The sequence below is a fragment of the Schistocerca gregaria genome, chromosome 1 (assembly GCF_023897955.1).
Source record: "Schistocerca gregaria isolate iqSchGreg1 chromosome 1, iqSchGreg1.2, whole genome shotgun sequence".
NCBI lineage: Eukaryota > Metazoa > Arthropoda > Insecta > Orthoptera > Acrididae > Schistocerca > Schistocerca gregaria.
This window is the reverse complement of record NC_064920.1, coordinates 997,346,817-997,367,088: the sequence shown is the minus strand read 5'-3', so window position 1 is coordinate 997,367,088 and position 20,272 is coordinate 997,346,817. Positions and strand designations below refer to the sequence as shown.

Sequence of the window (20,272 nt, the reverse complement as noted above, 5' to 3'; positions counted from 1 at the left end):
CACTGAACTTGACTAAAACGGTAAGCAACATTTTTTTCGGATGTAATTCTTCATGCTTTCCCGGCGATCTGATGACATCTTGGATATTCGGGAATCCAGCCGGATGTTCCCGTCGTTCTCGCACGATATTTCAACAGTGCACCTCGCTGTCTTCTTCAAGTGCTACCTGAGACTGGTCCTTGGGTCGATCGAGTCCAGTATTTATGCCTGGGAGGAGCTGGGCGTTCCCTAATCGGTCCGCGCCGAGTCGAGTGTTCCATCTGTGGTCCGCGCCCGCCAGACTCGGCTTCAACGGATCCCTCGTACTTCCTATATGGGGGTCAATTTTATGAACAAAGAGAAGGGCTGCCGATGGGCAGCCCTCTATCACCAGTGGTGGCCAACCTATTTATGGAAAGGTTTGAAGAGGAAGCACTATCTTCAGCCACATATCAACCCAAGTGCTTTTTTAGGTATGTGGATGATACCTTTGTCATCTGGCCCCATGGTAGAGGGAAGTTAGATGAGTTCCTGCTACATCTGAACTCTTGCCATCCGAACATTATGTTCACAATGGAAATGGAGAAGGATGGAATACTTCCATTCTTGCATGTTCTGGTGAAGAGAAAGGGAGATGGCACATTTGGACACAGTGTGTACCGCAAACCTACGCACACTGACTTATACCTTCAAGCCAGCATTTGCCACCATCAGGCACAGAAGAATGGAGTGCTCAAAACACTGGTCCACAGAGCACAAACTCTGTCAGATCCTGATAGTCTGGCCACAGACATAGAACACTTACAATCAGTGTTCAGCAGGAATGGGTACTCCTCTAGAGATATCCAGAAGGCACTTCAACCTGCCAACCGGCCAAAGGATCCAGAAGAAGAACTAGAAGAGGCAAAGAAGATGGCATACTTGCCATATGCCGGACCTATCTCTACCAAGATCAGCAGTATTCTCCAGAAATATGACATCAAGAGCATATTTTGCCCACCCACCATATTGGGGCTATGCTGGGGAATGTAAAAGATGACCTGGGGCTACGCAAGCCAGGTATTTACAACATACCCTGCCAGTGTGGGATGTCATACATTGGCCAGGCCACCAGAACTGTGGACATCAGGTGTAAAGAACACCAGAGACATACCAAACTCAGGCAGGCAACTAAATCAGCCATAGCAGAGCATTGTCTGGAACTTGGTCATTCAATGGATTACAATGACACCAAGATTGTGACACAGACCTCAAGATTTTGGGACAGTGTCATTAAAGAAGCAATAGAGATTAAGGTCACAGACAATCTAATCAACCGTGACTCGGGATACCAAATCAGCACTGCCTGGAATCCTGCTCTTGAGCTTGTGAAAACTCAACGCAGGACACTCCGGGATTCTGCAGAAATATAAGTGGAGGCCGAGGGAACAGCCGTGAGACAAGGTGTTGGACATTATAGACCAGATCTGACACACCCCAGATCATGAACTCGACTTCAGTAGACGGCCAGGCCGGGCGCGGACGGCGGAGGGAACACCGGCGACCAGAGCGGGACAATGTAGCCGCGTCTGGCGGGCGCGGACCTCAGATGGAACACACGACGCGGCGCGGATCGATTAGGGAGCGCCCAGCACGCAACAGAAGTGGAAACCGTAGTAACAGTCATGAGATAGAGTACCCAACATCTCAGATCGGGTCTGACACACCTCAAATGACAACCACAACCGTTGAGGACGGCCAAAACCGGCGCCGACGGCAGTCGGAACATCCGCGACTGGAGGGATCCGTTGAAGCCGAGTCTGGCGGGCGCGAACCACAGATGGAACACTCGACTCGGCGCGGACCGATTAGGGAACGCCCAGCTCCTCCCAGGCATAAATATTGGACTCGATCGACCCAAGGACCAAGGAACAGGAAGAAGACAAAAGTCGCTGAGATGTGCAGCCGCGAGAAGAACGTACCTGCGCTTGCTAGCGACGCGAAGGGTGTGGCAGATTGCCGTCCGGCCGCGCTTGCGCCGTCGGCGGCCCCATCTGGCCCCCCACTTATGACGACCAGTGCTATGGCTATGGATTTGATGGACACAGCTCCGGAAACTTTGAAGACAGCGCTGTCTGTTCCGCTCCCCGATTCTGAAGATGAGAGCTCCACCGCCCCTCAGCCACGCGGACGAAGTGGGAAACAGAAGAGGAGGGCAACAGCTGCGACGTCCGATGTTCGCAGCTCGCCGATCGAGAAGAGGGCCAAGGAAGATTTCACCCCTGACGCTGATGGTTTTGTCCCGGCTCGGCGCACTGCAAGACGCATGCAGTCATCGACGACGCTTCCAACTGCCGTCGCCAACTCATTCGACGCGCTCGCTGACGCGCCGGACCAGCTGCCGCGCGATCCTGCGCCGAAGAAAGACTCCCATCTTCCGCCGTTGGTCCTCCAGTTTCGGCCGCCCTATGGGGAACTTCAGAAGTTCTTGCGCAGCTGGACAACGGCCGTGTATACTGTGAAGCCTGCCGGACGAAACCTGTACAGGGTCATACTCCGAACTGCTGACGACTATCACCGGGTCACTCAGGAGGCGTCTGAGCGTGGTATCCCGTTCTATACCCACGCTTCCGCACCTGACAAAGTCTTGAAGATTGTCATCCGGGACCTCCCATTCAACATGGAAGCCGATCACCTGCATCGCGAACTCACTGAGCTGGGCTTCTACATACGGGCAGTCGTGAAGATGAAGTCGCCTAAATCGCGCGATGATATGCCGCTCTTCCTGGTTGTCTGCTCCGACACCGTGGAGAACCGCAAACTATACCAATCGACGCGGGTCGCCGACGTTCCGGTTCAGACCGAAGATCTTCGCTCCAGGAGAGGCCCTGTGCAGTGCTTTCGCTGCCAGGGGATCAATCACGTTGCGCGCCACTGCTCTATGCCGGACAGATGTGTTAAATGCGCCGGCGCACACCCAGGAAGTGCGTGCCCCCGTCCGCCCACTGAGAAGCCGACTTGTGCACTCTGTGGCGGTGCTCACATGGCCAGCTATCGTGGGTGTGAGGTGTGGAAGCGTGCCATCGCTCGCCAACGTGGCCAAACACCAGCGCCACATCCGAAGAAGCCAGCAACGAGACAGCCCGGCGTCTCTTTCGCGGCGGCAACGTCAGGGGCGCCCTCCGCCGTCCCGGCTGCGTCGGCTGCTCCTGCTCCTGCCGCGTCCGATGCCGTGCCGATACCTGAGGCTCCTGCGCCTCCACCACAGCTGCTAGTGGCGGACCCGGGTACTGCCTCTCCCGGGCCGTCGGCCACACCGCGCCCCGCCAATGCCTGCGCGGGGGTCAGCGCCCCGTGGGTACCCAGCGCTCAGCACCGTCAGTCGAGCGGCCCCAGGTGGACTCTCCAAGCGAGTCAGCCACGCCTCCCCCTTCCAGCGATGGGGCCGCGCCGGCTGCCTCCACCGCTGACCTGGCCAACCTCGTCGCGCAGCTCACTGCCTTGGTGACCAGTGCTATGAAATTGATTGAAGTCCTGTCACAGCAACTCACCGCTGCTGTGCCGCTGGCCTCTCCGGCCCCGACTGCTGTCAACACTCACCAGCTGCACCATGGGCAGCATTAGAGGGCTCACGGTCGTCGCGTGGAATGCCAACGGCGTCCGCACTCAAGCTGGTGAACTTCGCCAATTTCTTCGAGATGAAGCCGTCGACGTCTGCCTTATCAACGAAACCCACCTGAAGCCTGGGGTCGACGTCAGGGCGGCCAACTACTCCAGCTATCGCACCGATCGACTGACGGCGGGTGGCGGGACAGCCGTTTACGTCCGCAATGGCATTCGTCATCACGTGATACAACTTCCCCCATTGGCAACCCTGGAGGCCACTGGTGTCGTCGTTCACACCTCGGCGGGCGCCATCACGTTCGTCGCTGCCTACCGGCCGCCGTCTCGTCCACTGGACCCTGCTGACATCGATGCTCTGCTCTCCTTGAGGGGGCAGGTGTTCGTCGCCGGGGACTTCAATAGTAAACATGTCTCCTGGAACTCCAGGATCACCAATGCCGCTGGCCGCTGCCTGCTCCGGGTAGCAGAGCGACACCATGCGCTTGTGGTGGGGCCGTACGATCCGACAATCTTCCCTGCCCGTGGCCTCCCGGATATCATCGACATCGCGGTCGTCAAGGGCATCCCTCATCAGATCACCGCCACGACGAGGACGGCTCTGTCTTCTGATCATGTCCCGGTAGTTTTCGATATCGACTTAGACGCCCTGCAACAGCCCAGGCGAGGCATCTCACTTGCTGGCATCGACTGGGGCAGATTTCAAGCAGCCGTGACGGACTCACTCGCCGCAGCGCCGCCCCCTGCAAAAGCTGGAGCGGACACAGCACTTCTGCACTTTGCGGCCACCACGATCGACGCTGCCAACATAGCAACCCCGCCCCGACCTCGAACTCCGCCTGACTACTCCCGCCAGCTGCCGCCGGACATCCTTGCGGCCACCACTGAGAAGAACCGGGTCTACCGGGAGTGGCAGCGGACAAGAAATGCCGACACCAAGCGCCTCCTCAACAGGATGCGGCGGGATATCCGGGTCGCCATTGACAACCATCACAATCGCGACTGGAATAACAAGGTCGTCACCCTCTGTCTTGACGACGGCACGGCCTGGCAGACGACGAAGCGTTTCCTACGCCGCACGCAACGTATCCCTCCACTGCTGGTCAATGGTCCGGCTGTCTGCGAACCAGCTGCGAAGGCTGATGCCCTCGCAGACGTCTTTGAGGCTGCCTTTACGCCGATCGAAGACCCGACCGACGCTGTCCACGACGACCTGGTTGCTGACCGGCTCCCACGCTACTTGGAGGCACGCGACGACGATGACGTCATTGAAGAGACGTCAGCGGAGGAGGTGTCGTCCATCCTGCGTGCCCTGAACCCCAGGAAAGCTGCGGGCCCAGACGAGGTTTCCAACGCCCAACTCCAGAAGTTGTCGCCGGTGGTTGTCACTCATCTCGCCGCCGTCTTTAATGTAATCCTCCGGTCCTGCAGTTTTCCTCAGTCCTGGAAGCATGCAGAGATCGTGGCGATTCCGAAGATGGGGAAGGATCTGCGTCAGCCCGAGAACTACAGACCTATTAGTTTACTGCCGGCCGTCTCCAAGGTCTTTGAAAGGGTGTACATCAGGCGGCTGCAGCACCACGTTGACGAGGAAGGCCTCCTGCCCGAAGAGCAATTCGGCTTTCGCAGGGGCCACTCGGCAGTTCACCAACTCCTACGGCTAGTGGAAGATGCGTTCGTCGCCCTCGAGCAGCGCGAGTTCTTCGGCGCGGTGTTCCTGGACGTGTCCCATGCTTTCGACAGTGTGTGGCACCGCGGCCTCTTGTTCAAACTTTTTGAACTTGGGGCCGCATTACCTCGGCGTCACCATCGACCGCCGGCTCACGTGGGTTCCGCACATCCGCGAAGTGAAGGCCAAAGTGCGGAACCGGCTTCGCGTCCTGTACCCGGTGCTGAACCCCGGCTCCCGACTACCACCGCGTCTGGGCATCACTCTCTACAAGGCGCTGCTCCGCCCTGTAATCCAATACGCCGCCGTCGTCTGGGAGAACGCCGCCGACACGAACCTGAAGAAGCTGGAGACACTGCAGAATCGCATCCTTCGGCTGGCCTTGCATCTGCCTTACGATTTCCCCACCGCTCCTCTTCACGACATCGCGGAAGTACCTCTGCTCCATGACCTCTTCCAGGCGGCCGCCTGCACCTTTTATGAACGTGCTGGCCGGTCACACAACACCCAAATCCGGACGCTGGGCCGCAAACTGCCGCGCAGCGTCAACACCCGCTGGCCACACCTGCTCGCTGCATAGCTAGCACTGCAGAACCGTGCTGAGGAGACACCCAAGAAGACATTCTACATGTGAAGACGCATTACATCGGCATGCATGGGAGGCAAAGCACTAACTGCTGCGAACTCCATCACACGTCGGAGGAAAAGTTATCTCCGTGCAGATCCACGCGACGCGACCCAAGGACCAGTCTCAGGTAGCACCTGAAGAGGACAGCGAGGTACGCTGTTGAAATATCGTGCGAGAACGACGGGAACATCCCGCTGGATTCCCGAATATCCGAGATAACATTTTTTTCGCTTCAGTCTCGTTACTTTATTGTCGCACCTCATATGTCTGATATTCGCAGACTTCTCTTTGACAGGAATGTCTTTTTTCCAGCACTAGTGTGTTTTTTATGTCCTCCTCGCCTCGTCCATCATGAGTTATTTTGCTGCCTAGTTAGCAGAATTCGTCTGCTTTGTGATCGAATGTTAAGGTTCTCGTTGTCTCCATTTATGCTTCTCATTTTTGTTTTTCTTAGGTTTTCTCTCAGTCCATATTTTATACTCTTTAGATTGGTCATTCCATTCACCATATCCTGTAATTCTTCATTTTCACTGAGAATAACAATGTCATCAGTGCATCTTATCATTGGTATCCTTTCACCACAGAATTTTAATCCCACTCTTGAACTTTTCTTTCTCTCACTGTCTTCTTCGATGTACAGATTGAACAGTAGTGGCGAGAGACTGCAACCTCGATTTTCACCCTTTTTAACCCGAGAACTTCGTTCTTGGTCTTCGAGTCTTATTGATCCCTCTCTGTTCTTGTACATGTTGTATATCACGCGTCTTTCGCTGTAGCTTATTCCTTTTTTTCTCAGAATTTCAAACATATTTCACCATTTTACATTGTCAAACTTTTTTCTTGGACGGTGCGTCATGTCTTTATTTTTCTTCAGTCTTGTTTACATTATCGTGCCCAGCCTACTGCGTCCAAAATCTGTAATGAGAGGTGACCGCCCAACCTCACGACGTCTGGACGTCACCTTGATTTCGCTAAATGTTGAAGACACTCACCACAGCACTCCTCGAACACCAGACGAGTCGGCTGGTTTGCGAAATGCTCGTGCCGAGCCTCCGGGCTATGACAACCTCTCCTGGGTCAAACTAAAATAGATCGCGTGCCTTCCCCATTCTACACACGGACAGCATCCTCACTGGTACTGCATGCACCGTGCGTGCGTCTGACTAGCAGTCATTCCTCTCCAGGTAACGCTGCTACCGCCTGGACGGGTTTAGTTCGATAGAAGGTCGGTAGTCATTATGTTCTGGCTGATCGGTGTATGTTATGCGTCAGTTTCAATGTCAGAGTTTTGTCCAGTGGAGTTTGGTATCTATGGATCAAAAGTAGCCCCATCATGTGATGATTAAACAGAGATAATAATAAAATATTTGTGACTGATGTACCCCAGATCTGAAGATACTTTCAAGCAGAAACCAATCATGAATAAAAGTAAATTTTCGATGTAGCTGCGCAATAAATTTACAGAAAAATGAAATAGGCGACAGCTTTAACACTCGTGATTTATTGTGTCAAAGTTTACGATTTAAATAAGACTCTCATTCTTAAAGTAATCCTAATGAAATGCAGAAATTTATTGCAGGATAAGTCAAATAGGTGGTACATACTCTTCTTAAAATCTCGTTTGTACTTGTAAGAGAGGTTTCTCCACAATATCCCTTTTTAAATATCAGACTACAAGAGCCACGCTTCCGGTGGCCGTGGTCCATGGCATACGAGTTTACGTAATCGGGCCTTTGGCTTACTTCTAACATCTCTTACAGCGTTAGCCTCATTTGAGGTCAGCATAATTGCTTTATTATGTGAATATCAAGCTGTTTTCTCTCACTCACTCCTGCAAGATGCTAGAGGTACCTTCGTGTTGGAAATACAAGTATATGACGTGAGGTTAAGAAGGTTGTTTCCTACCAGTCGCATGCTTTAGTAGTCTTCCGTACAACCACCACTGCGTAGACAACTGGATTTTGAACTGTCCATAGAGAATGGAACTTTCCAGAGATGATACAGAAAAGGATGGAATGCATACTATGCAGCCTGGTGCATCACTGCACTTGGGCCGCTTAAAAGCCATCATTCATCTACAGACTGCTCGCCTCGCTTTTCATTTCTGTAGCTACTCTCTCGGGAAATTATTGTTAAACTTGTACACTATGGTTGAAGGGAACAAGGGTGTGCTACTGCGCATCATCGCCTCTCCACAGCAAGTGCTGTGACGTTACGCACGAGCCAAAGCGTGAATTCAGTCAACCGCATGTACTCGTGTCAGTCGCATAAAGTTGTCTATTATTTGCTAACATGCCAAATTGTGGCTGGCATTTTTTTAAATTTTCTGTTTCCTGTGATTACACATATTAGTGAAACAGTAACTCATCACAGTCCTGTGGGAATTGAGATTAGTAATACAAATTTTCTCATCTACGCTGATATTCGTTAATGCAAAAGTTTGGTTCACAGACGTGGACATTTCAAATTTCATACTTTCCATGATTGTACAAACAAGTGGACAACGATCCAGTCTGGTTGCTTCTCGGATGTGCATGAATTTTTGTTTTTTAATTTGTAACAGTAATTCGATCTACGCGTTTTGATAATTATTTCTGTTACTGTCTGCCCTGTGTGCTTCACAGCCATGTTTATCATTTCAATTTTTGGGCACCCGTTAATGCATATTACAAATATTGTTGTTAAAAGAACAGATACTTTCCTTAAAATTTCTGTTGTACATATTAGCAGGATAACATCCCCCCCCCCCCCCCCCCACCTGCTTCATGGACGTGTATGTAAATTTACTACTATTAACTCTACCACTAATGTCTTTTTTTTAATTTATTAGCGCTACAGACTATTCTGCCTGTCACAGACATACACACTGACGGAAAAAATCGCAGCACCAAAAAATTATTAATACAGAGCAATGAAATTTTGGGAATATGTCTCTCTAGCTAACGTATTTAAGCAATTAACACTGCAAGATCACTGGTTAATGTAAGCACGAGAGAAACCATTGCAGATGTGAAATGCTGGTACATTAACACCCGGTGTAACATCCAAAATGTTGAATCAAAGCATGCAAACGTGCATGCATTGTGTTGTGTAGGTGCCGGATGTCAGCTTGTGGGATGGAGTTCCATGCCTGTTGACCTTGGTCGGTCAATCAAGGACGGTTAACACTATATGTGGATGACGCTGGAGTTGCCGTCCGATGATGTCCCATATGCGCTACATTGGAGACAGGTCTGGTTATCGAGCAGGCCAAAGCAACATGTAGACACTCTGTAGAGCATGTTGGGCTACAACATCGATATGTGAGCGACAGTTATCCTGTTGGAAAAAACCCTGTGGAACGCTGTTCATAAAAGGCAGTACAATAGGGTCGAATCACCAGACTGACGTGCAGATTGGCAGTCAGGGGGGTGCTCCTGCTCTCATACGAAATCGGACTCCAGACCGTAAGTCCAGGTGTAGGTCCAGTGTGTCCAGCATGCAGACAGGTTGGTTGCAGACCATCAGCTGGCCTCCTCCTAACGAACACACGGAAATCAATGGCATCGAAGCAGAACCACCTTTCATCTGAAACAGACCACGCTTCCCTCCAGTGAGTTCTCGCTTGACGGGTCAGTAGAATGCACGCTACAGGGCGTCTGGCTCGGAGCTGTTCTTGAAGTAACCGATTTGTAATAGTTCGTTGTGTTACTATAATACCAACTGCTGCTCAGATTGCTGCTGCAGGTGCAATATGATGCGCCAGAGCCATACGACCAACACGATGGTCTTCTCTCTCAGTTGTGTCACGTGTTCATCCGGAGCCCAGTCTTATGGGACCTTACATTCACGTGACCACCTCTGCCAGCAGTCATGTGCACTGGGTACGTTCCTGCTAAGTCTTTCTCAAATATTACAGAAGGAATATCCATCTTCTCGTAACTCTATTACACGACATCGACCGAACGCAGTGAGGTGTTGATAATGGCGTCGTTTTCGCCTTAAAGGTAGTCTTCACTACCATCGACTCACCACGTCCAATCTCAATGGTAACAAACGCTCATGACCCTTACAGCGCGTATTTAAAGCAAGCCTGATTTTCATCCTCATAGTGGTGCTACTACCAATCCGTCACGATAGCCGAGAGCACTAACGTGCTGCTTCCTGGACTCGGGTAGGCGCGCCAGCCCCAGATCGAATCCGCCCAGCGGAACGACACCGGCCGGTGTGCCGGTCAGCCTGGATGTGGCTTTTAGGCGGTTTTCCACATCCTAATAGGTGAATACCGGGCTAGTCCCCACGTCCTGCCTTAGTTAACGACTCGCAGACATTTGAAACACATTCACACTATTTCACGATTTACACTCGACACAGACAGATGGGGTACACTAATACCGTCCCGGGGGGGGGGGGGGGGGGGGTATGGGGTGGCGTCAGGAAGGGCATCCGGCCACCCCCTAAAATTAACCATGCCAAATCGGACTTAACCCTGCCGACCCAGCGCACAGTGCGGGATAAAGGCAGTAGCGAAAGCGAAAGCGAAGTGGTGCTACTACCGCCACTCTTATGTGACTGGCGCGAAATTGGAATATACGTCATTATTCAGATGTAGACATACGCCTACCAACTTTCGTTTATATCGCACAACTGCTTCTTGGTGTTGATTTTTTTCCGTCAGCGTGTATTACTTCCATTGTCAGCTATCTGATGATGTCCTTAACAGAATCCGTTGTCTGAGAAATGTTTGATAATATTTGGATACGAACAAGTATTTCTTGCGTTTGAAAATTAAAAACAGGCTTCTGTGGTAAATTAGTGAATAATTTTCTTTCAGACATTTTATTTTCGCTTAGCACCTTACTATTCACATATCCTAGATCCCTACCAATCCGTTGGCAGCAGAGTATTATTGTGATTGAGTGGCAGGGCTCTGATCCTGTGTATGATCGGAAAAAGAGTTTTTGGCAAAATGAACTGCTTGTTTGTTTGATTTCAGGTAATTGTAAAGGGTGGAATCAGCCGTGGTGGATACCAGACTTAACTAACGATCAGTTATGGTTTGGGCTAGCTGCATGCAGGCTACCCACTGATGGTAACGTAGTCGAGTTAAGACAAGATTACATGGTGCATTGGTCCAACGTGCCAGCATCACTCGTGACACCATTGACGAGGTAGGTGACGCCTGTAGTATGTGCGGTGCTTTGCTGTCTTGCGCACAAGCGAATATCGAATTACCGCAACGTGGTGGGGCTTCGCAGTCAGAGGTATTTAGGATTCAAGCACATTTGCAAAATTGGAGTAACTTTTTTCAGAATTTATTTGTGGTTAATATTGACGCAAAGCAGGCCTCTCTTATTGATGAAATGCGGGGTAAAACCATTCAGTTACAGTTTGATGCAAGTCTGCTAAGTCGGCACAGTACTTCTGAGGGGAGAAGCAAGAGGGACTCTTCCCGACTGCTCACGATGAAAGAGCTGGAACGTCTGATATTGACAGCGAGGCAAGGTAGAGACTATTTAATAAATTACCAAGTCCGTTATTGCCTCTTTTACAGGGCGTCTAAAGGTTATCGGTAAACATAAGAGGTGAGATTCTCGATCCTTTGTGGTTAACTGCTAATTTGCAAAGCCAGATTGAAGTTCTATAAATGGCTCATTATGTCGTGGTTCAAATTACACTCATGCTCATAAATTAAGGACACAACGTGGCACTACACAAAACTGTCGCTTATAGCATAAGCATATAGGGAACACACACGACACAGATCTGTAAGTCCACGGTATTCGTGATAAATTGAGAAAACAGTCTCGAGACACATGTTCTACAAAATGCCACTGCTTCCTGCGCATGTACCCCGACATCAGTATGGGATATGACCATCATGCACACGTACACAGGCCGCACAATGGGTTGGCATACTCTGGATCAGGCGGTCCAGCAGCTGCTAGGCCTCTCATTCTTAAACCAGTGCCTGACGTAGCTCCTGAAGTGTAGTAGGCGTTTGAAGACGTGCAGCGATACGTCGCCCAAGAGCATTCCAGACGTGCTCGATGCAGTTTAGGTCTGGAGAGCAGGCAGGCCACTCCATTCGCCTGATGTCTTCTGTTTCAAGGTGCTCCTCCACGATGGCAGCTCGGTGGGGCCGTGCGTTATCATCCATCAGTTGGAAGGTAGACCCACACTGGACATACTGGTGCAAAATGACGTCGCGATACACCTGACCTGTTATAGTTCCTCTGTCAAAGACATGCAGGGGTGTACGTGCTCGAATCATAATCCCACCCCACACCATCAAACCGCGACCTCCATACAAGTCCCTTTCAAGGACATTAAGGGGTTGGTGCCTGGTTCCTGGTTCACGCCAGTTGCAAACCCGACGAGAATCACTGTTCAGACTATACCTGGACTCATCTGTGAGCATAACCTGGGACCACTGTTCCAATGATCATGTACTGTGTTCTTGACACCAGGCTTTACGGGCTCTCCTGTGACAAGGGGTCACTGGAAAGCAACTTGCATGTCTCCGGTCGAATAAACCGTGTTGTTAAGTCGTCTGTAGACTGTGTGTCTGGAGACAACTGTTCCAGTGGCTGCGGTAAGATCCTGAGCAAGGCTACCTGCAGTTGTCTGTGGCCGTCTGCGGGCACTGGTGGTGAGATATCGGTCTTCTTGTGGTGTTTTACACTGTGGACGTCCCGTACTGTAGCGCCTGGACATACTTCTTGTCTGCTGGAATCGTTGCCTCAATCCTGAGATCACACTTTGTGGCACATGGAGAGGTCGTGCAACGATCTGCTGTGTTTGGCCAGCTTCCAGTCGCCCTAGTATTCTACTCCTTATAACGTCACCAATATGTGTTCTTTGAGCCATTTTCAACACACAGTCACCATTAGGCCGTCTGAAAACGTCTGCACACTTACTCTCTGCACCGTACTCTGACATGCACCAACAAACCTCTGCTTATGTGGACTGCTGCCAGCACCACCGTGCGATGACCGCAGGTCAGATGCACCGCATGGTCATACCCCGAGGTGATTTAAACCCGCATACCGCCCACCATACCATACTGGAACAGTTCAGTGACCGGGTTGTTCTAATCAGAATCGACAGCAGACCAACACCGACAACGATAGTTCAGGTACACATGCCGACGTCGCAAGCTGAAGATGAACAGGTAGAGAAAGTGTATGACGATATTGAAAGGGTAATGCAGTATGTAAAGGGGACGAAAATCTAATAGTCATGGGCGACTGGAATGCAGTTGTAGGGGAAGGAGTAGAAAAAAATGTTACAGGAGAATATGGGCTTGGGACAAGGAATGAAAGAGGAGAAAGACTAATTGAGTTCTGTAACAAGTTTCAGCTAGTAATAGCGAATACCCTGTTCAAGAATCACAAGAGGAGGAGGTATACTTGGAAAAGGCCGGGAGATACGGGAAGATTACAATTAGATTACATCATGGTCAGACAGAGATTCCGAAATCAGATACTGGATTGTAACGCGTACCCAGGAGCAGATATAGACTCAGATCACAATATAGTAGTGATGAAGAGTAGGCTGAAGTTCAAGACATTAGTCAGGAAGAATCAATACGCTAAGAAGTGGGATACGGAAGTTCTAAGGAATGACGAGATACGTTTGAAGTTCTCTGACGCTATAGATACAGCAATAAGTAATACCGCAGTAGGCAACACAGTTGAAGAGGAATGGACGTCTCTAAAAAGGGCCATCACAGAAGTTGGGAAGGAAAACATAGGTACAAAGAAGGTAGCTGCGAAGAAACCATGGGTAACAGAAGAAATACTTCACTTGATTGATGAAAGGAGGAAGTACAAACATGTTCCGGGAAAATCAGGAATACAGAAATACAAGTCGCTGAGGAATAAAATAAATAGAAAGTGCAGGGAAGCTAAGACGAACTGGCTGCAGGAAAAATGTGACGACATCGAAAAAGATATGATTGTCGGAAGTACAGACTCAGCATACAGGAAAGTCAAAACAACCTTTGGTGACATTAAAAGCAACGGTGGTAACATTAAGAGTGCAACGGGAATTCCACTGTTAAATGCAGAGGAGAGAGCAGATAGGTGGAAAGAATACATTGAAAGACTCTATGAGGGTGAAGATTTGTCTGATGTGATAGAAGAAGAAAGAGGAGTCGATTTAGAAGATATAGGGGATTCAGTATTAGAATCGGAATTTAAAAGAGCTTTGGAGGACTTACGGTCAAATAAGGCAGAAGGGATAGATAACATTCCATCAGAATTTCTAAAATCATTAGGGGAAGTGGCAACAAAACGACTATTCAGGTTGGTGTGTAGAATATATGAGTCTGGCGACATACCATCTGACTTTCGGAAAAGCATCATCCACACAATTCCGAAGACGACAAGTGCGAGAATTATCGCACAATCAGCTTAACAGCTCATGCATCGAAGCTGCTTACAAGAATAATATACAGAAGATTGGAAAAGAAAATTGAGAATGCCCTAGGTGACGATAAGTTCGGCTTTAGGAAAAGTAAAGGCACGAGAGAGGCAATTCTGACGTTACGGCTAATAATGGAAGCAAGGCTAAAGAAAAATCAAGACACTTTCATAGGATTTGTCGACCTGGAAAAAGCGTTCGACAATATAAAATGGTGCAAGCTGTTCAAGATTCCGAAAAAAATAGGGGTAAGCTATAGGGAGAGACGGGTCATATACAATATGTACAACAACCAAGAGGGTATAATAAGAGTGGACGATTAAGAACGAAGTGCTCGTATTAAGAAGGGAGTAAAACAAGGCTGTAGCCTTTCGCCCCTACTCTTCAATCTGTACATCGAGGAAGCAATGATAGAAATAAAAGAAAGGTTCAGGAGTGGAATTAAAATACAAGGTGAAAGGATATCAATGATACGATTCGCTGATGACATTGCTATCCTGAGTGAAAGTGAAGAAGAATTAAATGATCTGCTGAACGGAATGAACAGTCTAATGAGTACACTGGTTTGAGAGTAAATCGGAGAAAGACAAAGGTAATGAGAAGTAGTAGAAATGAGGACAGCGAGAAACTTAACGTCAGGATTGATGGTCACGAAGTCAATGAAGTCAAGGAATTCTCCTACCTAGGCAGTAAAATAACCAATGACGGACGGAGCAAGGAGGACATCAAAAGCAGACTCGCTATCGCAAAAAAGGCATTTCTGGCCAAGAGAAATCTACTAATATCAAATACCGGCCTTAATTTGAGAAATAAATTTCTGAGGATGTACGTGTGGAGTACAGCATTGTATGGTAGTGAAACATGGACTGTGGGAAAACCGGAACAGAAGAGAATCGAAGCATTTGAGATGTGGTGCTATAGACGAATGTTGAAAATTAGGTGGACTGATAAGGTAAGGAATGAGGAGGTTCTACGCAGAATCGGAGAGGAAAGGAATATGTGGAAAACACTGATAAGGAGAAGGGACAGGATGATAGGACATCTGCTAAGACATGAGGGAATGACTTCCATGGTACTAGAGGGAGCTGTACAGGGCAATAACTGTAGAGGAAGACAGAGATTGGAATACGTCAAGCAAATAATTGAGGGCGTAGGTTGCAAGTGCTACTCTGAGATGAAGAGGTTAGCACAGGAAAGGAATTCGTGGCGGGCCGCATCAAACCAGTCAGTAGAGACTGATGACCAAAAAAAAAAAAAGTGTATTTACCCGTCCACTCATGGTAGATTAGCCTAACTGAGACCTATAACAAGGGTCTTCGGCTGATTTTCGGTAGAAACTTGATACAGGATAGTTTATGGAGTAGAATTAGAAATGAGCGGCTAGCTAACATTTCATTTTGGTTCAGAATCGTAATGAGCCAATAGTCCGCTATGTTGAGGATGTTAGGATAGCAGTGTCGGTCCTTTGTATTAGAGTTACAGAGTGGAAGCTGTAAACAACATTCTAGAAGGTATGCGACCAGAAATCTGGTCGCGTATTCTCTTCTCTACTAAACCTGAAACCTTCGCTGAATTAGACAAATTAGTGACTGTAGAAAATATTCTGTTTAATGATGAAATTCGTGGCTACAGGGAATTTAGAGTGGAGCCCTTTGCAGCAAAAGACACAAGCTCCAATAGTAAGCCTAAACGACTGGCAGGGGGTAAAAGGTGTTTTCGATGCAATGAGCCAGGTCATGTAGTGCGGGACTGTCCTGGACACCGAGACAGCGTAACACGGAGCGGACGCCATCTGGCAACTGCTCATAAAAAGGAAGTCCCGGGGACCGCTTAAGGGCTGTTGGAAGATTGAGCGTTTCCGGCGCCAATTTGCCTTTTTCTGGTACCACTTTAAACCATGAGCAGATATGTGTGCTACTTGACTCGGGAGGCAACATAGCTTTGCTCGAATAACAGTGGTAAAACCTTCATCGTATATCTTGATCATCTTCAGATCTGTAGGCTTCCTCCTTTACAAAAGGTACTCAAGCCACGTACGGTTAATGGCGAGCTCTTTCCGGCGCTGGGCGAAATCCGTGTTAATCTGGGGATTTGTAGGCTATCGTGGTCGATAAATTTAACTGTTGTCAAGGGTCTGTCTAACGTCATATTACTGGTTATGACTTTTTTAAATAATTCGGGATGTAGTCTATAATACGCAAGTAGAGAGTTCTTTATCAGTTTCAGCCTAAGAAAAGGTATTTACTGAGTAATCAAAATTACATTCAAGACGTTTGTTTCGTCAAAGAGAATGCTGCTCCTTTTAATGTCGATCAGTTTAACTAAATTTGAGGCTCAGCAAGTGCTAGGACTACTTGGGAAGTCACCGATAAGATTGATTGTGAAATACAGCTCACGGATTTAATCCCTTTTCGCCAATCCCCTTATTGGTTGTCTCCTCCTAAAATGAAGGTGATGCATAAAATCATCAATCATGTTTTGAAGGATGGTGTGATTAGGCCTTCAGTGTAACTCTAAGCCACGCCTATTTTTCGGGTCCTTGGCCCAGTGGTGAGTGTTATCGTCCAGTAGATGGTTACTTACTGCTCACTTAATCAAAAGTTAGTGCTAGAATCGTTGCTGTTACTTGATCACTATAATTATTTTACCTTGTTTTCGGGAGCTCGATACTATACTAGATCTTAACCAGGCCAACTACCAGGTGCCATCAGCTGAAAAGTCAGAATCCCTCACTGTATTTGGTACGGACTAGAACTGGTTTGAATATAGTCATGTTCCTTTTGAGTCAGCCAGCGGAAAGGCGTAATTGTCGCGTTTGTTGGATTCAGTGTTGAGAGAGCTAAAATTTAAATGTGTTTGCAGTTATTTACATGACATTGTAAGATTTTCATTGAACGTCTTGATCATCTAAACCACATGCTTCATTACTTACGACGAGCAGGGCTGACTCTGAAAGCTTCCAATGTAAATTTAGTCCGCATGAAAATTTCCTTTTTTGGACGCATAGTGTCGGCGATAGAATCAAGATCGATTAGGAACATGCTGAGGCTATCTACCAGTTTCCTCCGCCTAAAAACAAGAAGAGCACAGCCACATTCACAGAACTGGTAAATGTTTTTCGAAAATTTATCACTAATTTTGCCCTGCTGGCCGCATCAGTGAATCAGTTGAGGCGAAAAGGTAAAAAATTTCGTAGCAGCTACTCCCATCAGTCCGTGTTCGACATCTCGAAAATAGCTTTGGCTGCTGCACCTGTTACCTGTTCCTTATTTTGATCTCTAATTTATCTTGAAAACCGATGCTTCTAATTCAGGGCTAGCGGCAGTGTTACTCCAAGGGTGCGAGGTCCCTGTCTCCCACCGAAGCAAAGTACTGGGTATATGGGTGGAGGCCTTGTCTGTCCCGTTCAAACATGAGAAATTTAAATTCTACCTTAAACATGAATTATTCCAACTGGAAACAGAAAACAAGGCTTTGCCTTGGTATTGATTAGGCCCCAAAAAACAGGAAAGGTCATCCACTGCTCGGTTAGATTTCTCTCCTTCCGTTTTGATGCAAATCATATCAAACGTTCGTACAACCGAGCGGCCGATGCTCTCAGTGGTAGTTTCCGGAGTGACCCAGAAATAGTTTAGACCCTGCAAGTTCTCCAGTGTTTCTGCTGTTCTGCTAGAAATTTCCGCCCTAATTGGTGACTTACGAGAAAAAGAATATGAATGTGTTCGATTAAAGTACGTCAAAGAACAGCTTAGAAATGGTAAACAAGTGCCTGGTTATTCCATCAATAAAGATCCCTTATGTTACCCTAACCACAATGAACAGAAGAAAAAGATTTTTCTCCTAGAAGAACTGATTCCAACAGTTTTTAAATACTTTCATCAGTCTCTATGTGGGGGACATCTCGGTGTTTACAAATCAATTAAGCGTATTAGAGAATATTTAACCTGGACAGCTTTGGATAGCGACATCACGAAATTCGTCGACTATTGCCAGGAATGTAAACTGGCTAAACCTGATTAAGCCTGATTCTGGTACCTGCAGGAGAGATGTACATTGCAGTCGGGCAGAGAATCTGAGATGTGGCAGTGATATGGCTGTCTACTGTCCTCGCTAACTGTACTATTCATGCGTGATTGGGTAAATTAAAAAATTGAAGAAGTACTGAGCAAGTAGAAGCTTGTATAGCTGTAAAGAGAATTTCATTAGAGTAACAAAGGTGTAAACTGCAACGTGGTCCGAGTAGCAATCAGATCATGAAATATTAAGGTTTTCATTCAGCTGATCGATCTTAATTCACGCTTGATAGATGCGAGCAGGCTCCACCGTTTTCGAAGGGTGACACGGTATTAGCAGAGAAATGCAAGTCATCAAGGCTTAGGTAAGCCACGGGGTCTGCAAACTTCAAAGGTTGCTGGATGGGTACTAACTGTGTCCTAAACTAAAGTACTGCTTAGTTTTCAGGAGTGGACATCCCTTCTTTCCAAGTGGGTGGACGAGACCAAAGTGACGCGAAAAGCCAAAGTAGGGCCTGATAATGTTACGGACTGTATATGTTAGAAGAAAGGTACAATTCCGGTAGATGTCATACCACAGTGGTCTCGCTTGGAACTATCGATAGATGGTATTCTAATCTTAATTGTTTTTATTTTTATTTATTTATTTATTTACTTATTTTTTAGTAGAGTAGCAGTTTCAACCAAAGTCCTCAGTTATATGCTGGATGTATTCCAAACTCTAAATCCTTTTCTTCCTCTACAGATTCTGTCCTCTATAGCCCCTCTATTACCAAGGAAATCATTCCCTGAAGTCTTAACAGATATCCTATCAACCTGTACCTCCTCCTTGTCAGTATTTTCCATATATTCCTTTCCTCTCCAATTCTGCGCAGAACCTCCTCATTTCTAATCTTACCAGTCCACCTAATTTTCAACGTTCGTCTATAGTACCACATCTCGGATTCTTCGATTCTCTTCTGTTCCGGTTTTCCTATAGTCCATGTTTCACTACTACACAATGCTGTGCTTCAAACGTACATTCTCAGATATTTCTTCCTCAGATTACGGCCTATGTTTGATACTAGAAGACTTCTCCTGGCCATTAATGCCCTTTTTTCCAATGCTAGGCTGCTTTTTATGTCGTCCTTGTTCCAGCCGTCGTTGGTATTTTGCTGCCTAGGTAGCTAAATTCCTTAACTTCATCTACTTCGTGATCTTCAATCCTGATAAGTTTCTCGTTGTTCTCATTTCTGGTACTTCTCACTACATCCGTCTTCTGCAGTTTATTCTCTACCCAAATTCTGTACAGATTAGATTGTTCATTCCATTCAGGAGATCATGTAATTCTTCACTTTCACTCAGAATAGAAATGTCATCGGCGAATCGTATCATTGATGCCCTTTCGCCTTGAATTTTAATTCCACTCCTGAACCTTTATTTCCATCATTACTTCTTCGATGCACAAATTGAACGGTAGGGGGGAAAGGCTACATCCTTGTCTTACACCCTTTGTAATACGAGCATTTCGTTCCTGGTCGTCCACTCTTATTATTCCCTCTTGGCTCTAGTACATATTTGTACATGAAACGTCTCTCAGTATAGCGTACCCCAATTTTTCTCAGAATTTCGAACATCTTGCACCGTTTTACATTTTCGAATGGTTTTCCCAGGTCGACAAATCCTATGAACGTGTTTTGGTTTTTCTTTATTCTTGCTTCTATTAGCAGCCACAAAGTCAGAATTTCCTCGTTAACAAATTTTGAAGGTGCTTCTGTGGCGTCATTGTCGCTCTGTTGGTGCAGGAGTGAGGAGGACGCGTCATTGTTCCAGGTGAACGCGGCTGGAGTTGAGAACCAGGGGACCTATTGAGAGCGGCTCCGTGGTTATTGCCAAATACTCTTTGTCTTCGCACGTATTACACAAATAACATATTTGCAAGTCAACTCGCATAGGAAGTGAATTTGTTTGGTGAGAACAAGTATTTTTGATTGGTGA

At 47.6% G+C, this 20,272-nt stretch overlaps 1 protein-coding gene across 1 annotated transcript; it reads left to right on the top strand.

Annotated features, from left to right (window-relative positions):
• The first annotated feature begins 1,915 nt into the window (after positions 1-1,915).
• Positions 1,916-3,466, top strand: LOC126284437 (mucin-5AC-like). The gene is made up of 2 exons (XM_049983398.1): positions 1,916-2,564; positions 2,940-3,466. Exons 1-2 carry the CDS (start codon positions 1,916-1,918, stop codon positions 3,464-3,466), a joined length of 1,176 nt encoding a protein of 391 aa, XP_049839355.1.
• Positions 3,467-20,272: the final 16,806 nt, after the last annotated feature.

Coding starts and splice junctions, on each gene's coding strand:
- LOC126284437 (XM_049983398.1), top strand. CDS start 1,916: ATGTGCAGCCGCGAGAAGAACGTACCTGCGCTTGCTAGCGACGCGAAG. Junction 2,565..2,939: donor TCAGGAGGCGTCTGAGCGTG/GTATCCCGTTCT, acceptor GCGCACACCCAG/GAAGTGCGTGCCCCCGTCCG.